This window comes from Anoplolepis gracilipes, chromosome 1 (genome assembly GCF_047496725.1).
Source record: "Anoplolepis gracilipes chromosome 1, ASM4749672v1, whole genome shotgun sequence".
Taxonomy (NCBI): Eukaryota; Metazoa; Arthropoda; class Insecta; order Hymenoptera; family Formicidae; genus Anoplolepis; species Anoplolepis gracilipes.
In genome coordinates, this window is record NC_132970.1 from 18876649 (window position 1) to 18886617 (window position 9969).

Genomic DNA, 9969 nt, shown 5'->3' on the forward strand with positions numbered 1-9969 from the left:
ACACAACGATCATAATTAATATTTGTTTTTGTGAATGTTATATAAATGCAATAAATAGAATAACAAAAAAGACGATGAAAATACGATAAAAAGACATTGAGTGACATTGAGTAACTTTGAAACAAGCATGATTTATTATTTTTTATATTGCAAATAAAAAGGTATTTTTTTGTAATATTAACTTTAGAGGTATGTACAATTAAATATGTAATTTATTTTAACTTTAACATTACCGCAAAGGATTATTACTCTTATATATTTCTGTCTATATATATTACTAATAATATATATATATATAAATGTTATTGTTTCATAATGAAAACGAAATCATCAAAATTATATAATTTAAAAAAAATTTTTTTTGTATTATAAAAAATGGCTCGCATCGTTATTTCTCCCTCAAATTTCATCAAGTAATACTAAGATAATATTATTATGTTAACAATAATATATTATCAATAATACTTCATACGCAGTCAAGAAAAACAAAGACCGAATTTATAATTAATTTATACTTTACTCTATACTGTTGTTTTTGGCCCCTTCTAACCGTACAGGTGAGTTAGCGTATTTTCGACAAATTTATAAATATATAATATAAAAATGTTTTGAAAAAATCTGAAAAAATTTGTATACCTTCTCTCTTTGAACCTTCTAAATAAAGACTAAAATAATAAATTTGAAAAATAATTTATTTAACGATATTATTTTATGATTATTCGATTTTGAGAAATTGATGTTGTTAGAAAAATCATGGACAAAAAGTAACCCACCAGTATGGAATAAGTGTTATTATTATCATAAAATGTTTAATGCAGTGCAAAATAAATTTATTTACTCTCTAACTTTTTTAGACTGAAATATAACTCCAAAAGAGTGAATATTCACTTTAAGCGATAGTAAAAATACTGTCACTCGTAAGTGTGTAGTAAAAATTCACTTTTTACAAAAGTAACTGTTAACTCTGAACGTAGAGTGAAAGTGTTACTTGTTTTAAAGTGAATAATTTTTAAACACCATTCTTTATATACATATACAGGGTGTCCCATAAAGATTGAATTAACGTTTGTGAGCAGGTAGAGCGCATTAAACTGAACAGAAAAGTCTTATACCATTTTGCGATTTTTGCAATAATTATTAAAATATTAATTAAAAACGCTTAGCAAACAATATTATACATATCTACAAGATGTCCGGTAATAATCGCCTCAACTCTCTAGGACAGATAGAGCAGGTCAAACTGAACATAAAAGTCCTGTATCATTTTGCAATTAGCGCGATAATTATTAAAATATTAATTAAAAACGCTCAGCGTATAAGCGCGCGCCGCATATAGCGCTCAGCATACCCTGAGCGTTTTTAATTAATAGTTCAATAATTATCGCGCTAATTGCAAAATGATACAGGACTTTTATGTTCAATTTGACCTGCTCTATCTGCCCTAGAGAGTTGGGGCGATTATTACCGGACATTTTGTAGATATGTATAATATTGTTTGCTAGGCGTTTTTAATTAATATTTTAATAATTATTGCGAAAATCGCAAAATGGTATAAGACTTTTCTGTTCAGTTTAATGCGCTCTACCTGCTCACGAACGTTGATTCAATCTTTATGGGACACAATGTATATATGTATATATATATATATATATATATATATATATATATATATATATATATATAGTGTGTGTGTGTGTGTGTGTGTGTGTGTGTGTATGTATAAAGCTTATAAAGATGTATATAGGTATGTAAAGAATAATTATAATTGACATATAGAATGTCACTTGTAATCTTTATAGATATCCTTATCAAGAAAGGATCTGTCTCGTAATACACATCAAGTAACGAATAATGACAACATTAAGAGACTGCGAAGCAATATATTTATTAATGGCGAACTCATGTACACCTTATGTGCGCTTCATTCATTCTTCGTGAATGAAAATATTCACTGCACACTACATAGAGAAAATATTTCATACATAGAGTAAAAATTCTAAAATAAAGTATTCATTTTCACTCCATTTTGCAGACTGAAAATTTACTCTAGAACAAAAAATGAAGAATTCACTCCATATGAGTGAAAAGTTATTCCAACTCGAGGGATTCGACTAGTTACTCAAGTTTACGATTGTATTATCACTATATATCGATATGTCGTTTATTAATAATTAATTTGAAATTTAAAGAACAGAATGTATATATATATATATGGGTTTCCATAAAGTCTCGTCCCACCCCTATATTTCGGAAACGGCTCAAAATTTTGAAAAATCGCAAAACACGTGTTCAATCATTTCGAGGAGCTTCTTTTTTAAGGGGATCGGGAGAGTCGCCCCCTTAAAGGGATACAAGGCCTCTTACTTTAAAATTTTAAATGAAACCCCTATTTTTGATTGTATATTCTTAAAACTGATCTCGAAAGCTTTTCAAAATACTATAAGAAAATATTTTTTCATTAAGTATTTCTTGAGTTATGAGACTTGAAAGTTATTACAATATTTTGACAAAAAATACAAAATATTTTGTAAAACATTCAGTTTTCGATAATCTTATCTTAATACTCTCTCTTTTATGCACAGAATAATGAGAGTTAATTGGTATAATAAAGTAAAAGAAATAACAAAGTAAAAGAAAACACACAGTTGTTCTAAAGAAAAAAATATGAATTTGCAACGAACACCTAATTCTTTATCATTTTTTCTATTATGTAGATAAATTTGAAATAAATTATCTTATCTGATATAAACTATTATCATATTTTATCTTTATCTAGATCACTTTAATATTATCTACATAAAACACTGATTATATATCATATAACATATGATTTAATTGAACATAATTTAGTCCAAAGTAGTCCCCGAAGTGATGACATATTTTCAAATATTGTAATGTATTCTATAGAAATAATTATTGTTTATTTGTTATAATGACTGACAAAAATAAAAAATCACTCATCTATAAAACTATATATAATATGTTTCATAAAAATAAAAAAATATATTATAAATTTTTTACTAGTAACATCAAGGAGTCAGACAATAGGAGCCATCGCAGGGTATGAAGGCGCAAATAAAATTATTAGTTATTTACTAGTTACTTTGCATTTGTCAATGATTAATATTCAAAATCGTTCACAGGTTTTTTATTGGATTCAAATCTGAAGACTGTGGAAGCCATTCAAGCTGTTTTATTCGACCAGGAACAACAAAAAACTTAACTTTATCTTTGCTGTGTGTTTTGGATCTTATTTAGCTGTAAAAAATGTTATATAATAAAATTATGTTCTAGTCTTTTAACAATGACTCCTTTAAATTTTTATTAATTATGTTCATGTAGACTGCCGTCATAATTTCAACAATTTTGACAAGGTTTCTTATTCCTGCCCATGAGAATCCCAGATTATATTTTCATCACCATTTACACTTTTTAAATATCATGCTCCTGATTTGTAATTTTTACTTTTTTTGTCTAAAAAACTTTGTTTAAAAACTTTTTAGATAAGAAGAAAATTACTTTTTTGTGTTCTTATTGAATGAAAGAGTTCGAATTTCGAATGACCTACACAAAAGTCTCTAAATTTGAATCCAATTGAAAATCTGTGGACGATCCTGAATAATAAGATTACAGGAGAAGTAAAAATTCTTATTTAGAATATTCATATTACGACTAGCGTGAAAAAATTTGTACTCACAACATTTGTAAAATTTAATTGAAAGTATATCAAAAAACTTCAAATTATTATTAAAAGAAATCATTAATTATTAATTAAATTATTAATTATTAATAAAATAACATAGTTATTTCTTTAAATTAAAAGTCTATATTGTCTTTATTTTGTCACTTTTAAAAACATTTAATTAATAAATAAAATTGTTAATTTTAGTTGTAAAAAAATGTATAACATATTTATAATATATTTTTTTATTTTTATGAAACAAATCAGTCTTATAGATAAACTGACTTTACTGCCAATCACACTGAGGTGTATGTATTACTTCATTTGCGAAGGTAACATTGTTCCAATGAGCAGTAGTCTACGTAATTTTTTTTTCGAATACTGAGAGGATCGTAGTCACTTTTACGTTGTTCTTTAAATCACAAACTAATAAAAAATTCACGTCGTATGCGATTAATGTCAAGCGCGTGCAAAATGTCAAACAATCGTTTATATATTTTATGATAAGTGCGTGTGCGATATCTACGCAAGTGAGTGTCATACGAGTGTAATAAAACAACGTTGAAGAAAAAAGAAAGTAGAAGATCCGGAAAGATATCCGCTGATAGCGGAGCAATCATGAGGTAAGCAATTAATAATTGATTTAGTTGTTGTATCATGATCTCTATGTTATTATGTAGTAGAATTTTTTGTATATAAAGATATTCAAAATTTTTTAATTTTAAAATATTCTTAATTTTGCTTTTTATATTTATAATACAATACTCATAATAATTAATATTTTTTATATAAATATATATAAAATATTTTAATATCATCTTTAAAATTTAATTATCTGTATCATAAAAATTCAATATATATTATATTTTTATAAAAGAGAGAATTTAGAAAGAATCTTTTTTCGGTATAAATGTCAAAAAGTGTAAGGATGCATTTAAGTTCAACGGTAAGAATATTTTATGCAATTTAATTTGATTCAACACATAAATTCGTCTATTAAGTAAATTATTAGTTTGTTGTAGGACACATACCTGAATGACTTTTTGGTAGAGGTGGCAGATTCGTAATCTCCGTAGCATTTCCGAAAGGTGCCCAGAGTCTAGGAAACATTAAACGAACATTGCATCCTCCTGAAAGAAATAATGCCATAACATTAAATTAAAACAGTTACAATAAACAAATAAATAATTAAATTTATTTATATTAAAAAAATTAATTAACTATATAGTGATTATTAATAAAATATATTAATTAAAATAATACTTTTTCATTAAATTTTAAATATTAATTTTTATTTTATAGATTTGTTAATTTCTATTAAATGTAGGTCCTACTTTAAAAGTAAATGAATAAATAAATAAATCATCGCTTTCTTTTGTATTAAGATAAAAAGTTATTAAGATAAAAAGTAATTTAAATGTTACATAAACATTGTACGAACATATTACATTTAGATTTATTATAATTGGACATCTCTGAGATATAATGGTATGCGAAATCCCCGATATGAAAAAATGGTTATTCAAGCGGCAAAACGATTGAGTATTTTTCCTGATCGTTTATGCATCGTTACTTCGCCAACCACCACGCTGCAACGACGTCTCAAGTCTTGACAAATTTAGTATTCCTAGCTCGTAGAAAAGATCAACCCCTCGACAAGAGCGTCTTTATTAGAAAGGAGGAGAAACCCTCCTCTATTTATCAACCTTGCCCCGGCCATTACTCGCTCTCTTTCTCCCCGAAACCTGCATTCCTATCCTCGAACGTTCGCCATTCATCCTGGTTGGTTTCTTTGATCGTTCTGGTGGAGCATCAAAGTTCTAACTTCACGCCAATTCGCCATCCTGATGATTAATCAAACAAACTAAATCCTCGTTCTTCGGTTCTTCCACGGAATGTGGCATCTAATTAATATCGACAATTATATTGCTCTGTTTTAAGATTTATAATAAATTTAATCCATTTATAGAGAGAGCAACTTTTTCACGAATAATTGACGAATTAATTAAATGTAGATTTTTTGCAATCAATAAAACCGACAAGTTGATAAAATCAATGTTTGAACGTATATTACATCTAGTTGATAATTTTTATATTAATTTTATATTATTAACATGGATAAAAATACATGAATATTTATTTTGTTGTTTAATAATTTGAGAAAAAAGATTGGCAATTTTTGATATATTTAACAAAAACAAAGAAATCTACACACATATAACTGGCAAAGGGAAATTAATCACGACAATTGAGGAAAGTTATCGACAAATGTAATTGTGCTGTAATCTATATTTTTACATAAGCACGATAAAATATTAAATCCGAAACTTTATGATGAGTGTAATCGAGCCTATCTAATCATTCAATGTAATCGCACTAAATCAGATTTATCTTTTTCTATATCAATATTGTATGTGTTACTCAATATCACTTCATTTCACTATTAAAAAGATATAAAAAAAAATCTATTAATCAAAAGTAAAATGTAAATTAAAATTTTTAGTGATAAATATGGTTATTAATATAAGGCAAAATGTAACATATACTAGAAATATTTATTTTGATAATAATAAGAGTTTTTATTTTAAGTATATTTAAATTGCAAACGTCTAACTTTAAATTAATATATAAGAAAATTGTAATTATAATTTTAATTATATTTTATATAATTAAAAGTTGACAAATTTTATATGTTTTACAACTATAAAATAATTAATATTTGATAATAGTTCTATGTTAAATAGTAGAATAACAATACGATTAAATAATTACGCAAAAAAGAAGGATATTTTGATATAATAAAAGTTGAAAGCAATACACGCAATAAAAATATTTTTCTATTTAGTTATAGTAAATATTTACAAAATAAACATCTTTTCCAAGTAATTCTCAATAATCGGAAAGATCAATCGATCGATCAGTTATATCAAGAATTGACGAAAAAAGAAAAAGAGAGAGAAAAAAACGATAGAAATCCATAATCCAGGCAATATATGACCAATTGGGATAATCTGAGATATACATAAAAAGATTAGATGCTTCACGCCGCAAAGGCTATTTTATTTTCGCAGGATTATCAGAAATAAATCATATTTTCCTATACAACGGGCGCTTGAGATAAGATGGTCGAGTGTAACATTGATACGCGTGTATACACAATGCAGGTAACGTCAAGTAATGCGTGTTTGTCAGCCAGAGAAAGCATCGGCGATATCGGTACGAGCGTTTGCTCGTGCAACGCTTATCCTGCGTAACCTGTCTTGCGTGCTATCGTCCCGTCATAAATTTTTAAAACCAACGTGATTCTTTGTCAGCAACTAAAACAACTTAGGTTTATTGACAGATTTTAAAAATTTAGAAAATTGATTTTTGAGTAAAAAGGATATTTGTACTAAAAGATTTCTACGTAATAAAATACAAAAGAAGACAAAAATAGAATATATGTTGTATTGAAGAAAATATACGTAAACAGAGTTGTAAATTTTAAAATCGCTATACAAAATAATGAGAGAATGTAATTTTTCAATAAATAAAAATTTACACAAATACATAGATTTAATATTTTTATTAAAAAATTTTTTCAAGGTTGATCTGTTAAAGATGTCAAGAAAAAATAAATAAATGTGCTAAGTTTATGAAGAGAAGCATTCAACCCTTCTCGATGAGCTGCCTATCACCTGGCAATTATCGCTTAAACCGCTTAGCTCGAGGTCTGTAGCTCAATATTATTGCGTTTAGCCTTGTTACCGCGATTAGTAGCGGGATATTAGGGTATAGGCAGCCGTCTAATGCCAGCCATCCCCTCTCACCTGTTGAACAGACGTTGTGCACAACGACGGCCCCTACGTACGCACCTGCACGCGCGTGTGTTCGTGCGTGCGCCACTCGCTCCGAAACCGCGCGCGATTCACACGCGGGTTGTGTGTGGCACAAGCTCAAATGTTGACGCGAGCTACCGCTTAAACGTCACATTGCAGGGGTAATAGACAGATAATAGATAGAATGATGACAGGCGGGTGATAGGCACGGGAGAGGGTGATTGTCCGGGGTATCAGTGAGACGGAAAACGTCAAAGGCTTGAGTGTGATGTAGGCTGGTTATTTTGAATATAGGTTTTCTCCGCGGGGAATGTTGTCAGTACATATATATCGCGTTTCCGAGCTTGATTGGTTTGCGGGGGTGTTCTGGTTAGAATAATTGATGGCACTGGCTTTTCAATTGCCATAATGCCCCGTCCATAAGTACGCGAGTATAACTGAATGAAAAATAAACAATTTTAAAAGTCGATTTTTTTCTACCTTTTAATTTTTCTGATAAAAATTTCGGTGTTTTTAAAAATATTTTATTTAACTTGAAATTATTTTTTTGTACATTGTGCATCATGTATTTTATTACATTACTATATATCTGTACGTAATAAAATCAATGTAATTAAAGAAAAAAATTGCTCGATTTGTTTATAACAATATTAATTGTAAAAGTATTATGTTATATAAAGCTTTATTACGACAAAAATATTTTAATTAAAGGTTTAAAATTGTATTAAAAAATAATATTTCATATTATATTGCATATTTATTGCAATCATTAATATTTTAAGCTTAACGGATATTAAAAAGAAATATCTTACCTTCGCTATCGAGTGGAATTTGTGGGTTTTCCTGAAGATTCTCATTGTTGTTGGTTTCCGGCGGCAGCGGTTGCTGATGTACGAGTGACGAAGCCGGTTGTTTGGGTTTGACAACTCGAAAAGCCGATGCCTCGGCAACCCCTCGTCTCGAAAAGTCTAGCGGACCCACCCCGACAGGTGAGTGTTGCTGCTGCACTTCCATCATCCTGGACCTCGAGTCCGTTCACTCTCTTATAACTTTCGCGTCACTGCACACGATATTCGCATTCTCCTCCACCACGCTGACAATTCTGTAATATTTTTTCCAGCAATAAACAATACACAATATCGTTTAATCTTTTCAACAAAACTACTACTCGAAAAGTCCTTTCAAGGCCGTCGGCGGATCTGTCTTTCAAGCTCCGAGGGAATAACGCGTTTTCAGGAGATGAGTGTTACCTGAACTATTTTTTTTTTGATGATTTTTCAAAAAAGAAAATTTTCCTTTTAAATAATTAAATGCGTTCAGTAAAATTCTTTCTCAGAACTATATCTATTTTCGGATTTCATTCTTCGAAGAATTATCAACGCCAATCTCATAATAACGTATTCAGCACAAGCACCAAGAGTTTTTTTTTTTTTTTTTTTCGTTTACGTCTTTTCGCGGGCACAGTCAGGACACTCGAAACCGTCCGCGATTCATCAACACCTGAATGGGTCCTTGTAGGACAGCCTCTACCGACTTCGCGATAGTAAATACGTATGGCACAGAAGACGCAGCTTCCGGTTGTCAGCGACACTGATTTCCGTGCAGTCCATCGGCCGGATAGGACAGATCGAGAACGGCGGAGCACCGGCTGAAGCCCGGGGATGTGAGAGACGTTAGCCGTTAGAGCGGGTGCCTCGACGCCGACTGCTGTTAACGGGTCTGATAGTGGAGAGACTCCCATGCGATGACGGCCGCGAGAACGGCAGATATCAAGATGGAGAGAGACGGAGAGAGTCACACGAACGACACACACATCGTCACCGTCCATATGGAGAGGGAGAACACCCACACACAAGTGTCCGATGCACATCAAGATTTTGGTCCCGGGCTCCGCCCCCGGGACACGCCCTCTCAGTTCCTCCCTCATCCACACACAAACATGTACATCGGGTCGTCTACGTGTACTCATGGTGATGCACGCACAAACCAACACGCCGAAGATGGTCGATCCATGAAAGCGAGTGGGGTAGCGCGACGCTACCGAACGCTACCAGGAGTCGCTGCTCTGATGCCGCGCGAGGGGGTTGCTGATGGGGTTCTTCATGCTCGTGCGCGCGTATGTGTGTGTGTGTGCGTGCGTGTGTGTGTGTGTGTGTGTGTGGAGGGGTATATCTCTGGTTAGGTGCGCTACTGGATTCGCGCGCGTGTTCACCCGAATTGCACGGCCACCGAACACGAGAGATACACGTTGCACGCTACGTTCTCTCACCTCCGGTTGCAGCATTATGTGGAACCACTCGGCCACCCTGATTCCACTCTTGACTCCACTGATTGATATTTGCGCGCTGCCCTCGCACACTTCAACGTACGTGCACGTACGGCGCTCATCCTTCAACATCCATCGTAAAGGTAGATGCTGGATGCAAAGAGCGAACTTGGAAAATTTAGGCTACGGGGAGGCGAGAGGTT

The 9969-nt window shown here is 31.4% G+C and overlaps 1 protein-coding gene across 2 annotated transcripts in view; it reads right to left on the reverse strand.

The window, feature by feature from the left end:
* The window catches only part of LOC140673594 (uncharacterized), a 32256-nt gene extending 22872 nt beyond the window's left edge, over window positions 1–9384 (reverse strand). Inside the window, exons 1-2 of one of the 2 annotated variants that reach the window (XM_072906655.1) lie at window positions 8313–9384; window positions 4714–4812 (exon numbers count right to left, since the gene is read on the reverse strand). In XM_072906655.1, the coding sequence (XP_072762756.1) occupies window positions 4714–4812; window positions 8313–8517 (304 nt within the window). In that variant the 5' untranslated portion in view covers window positions 8518–9384. The remainder of the gene's footprint in view (window positions 1–4713; window positions 4813–8312) is intronic. The other variant, XM_072906662.1, reaches the window with a different exon arrangement.
* Window positions 9385–9969: the final 585 nt, after the last annotated feature.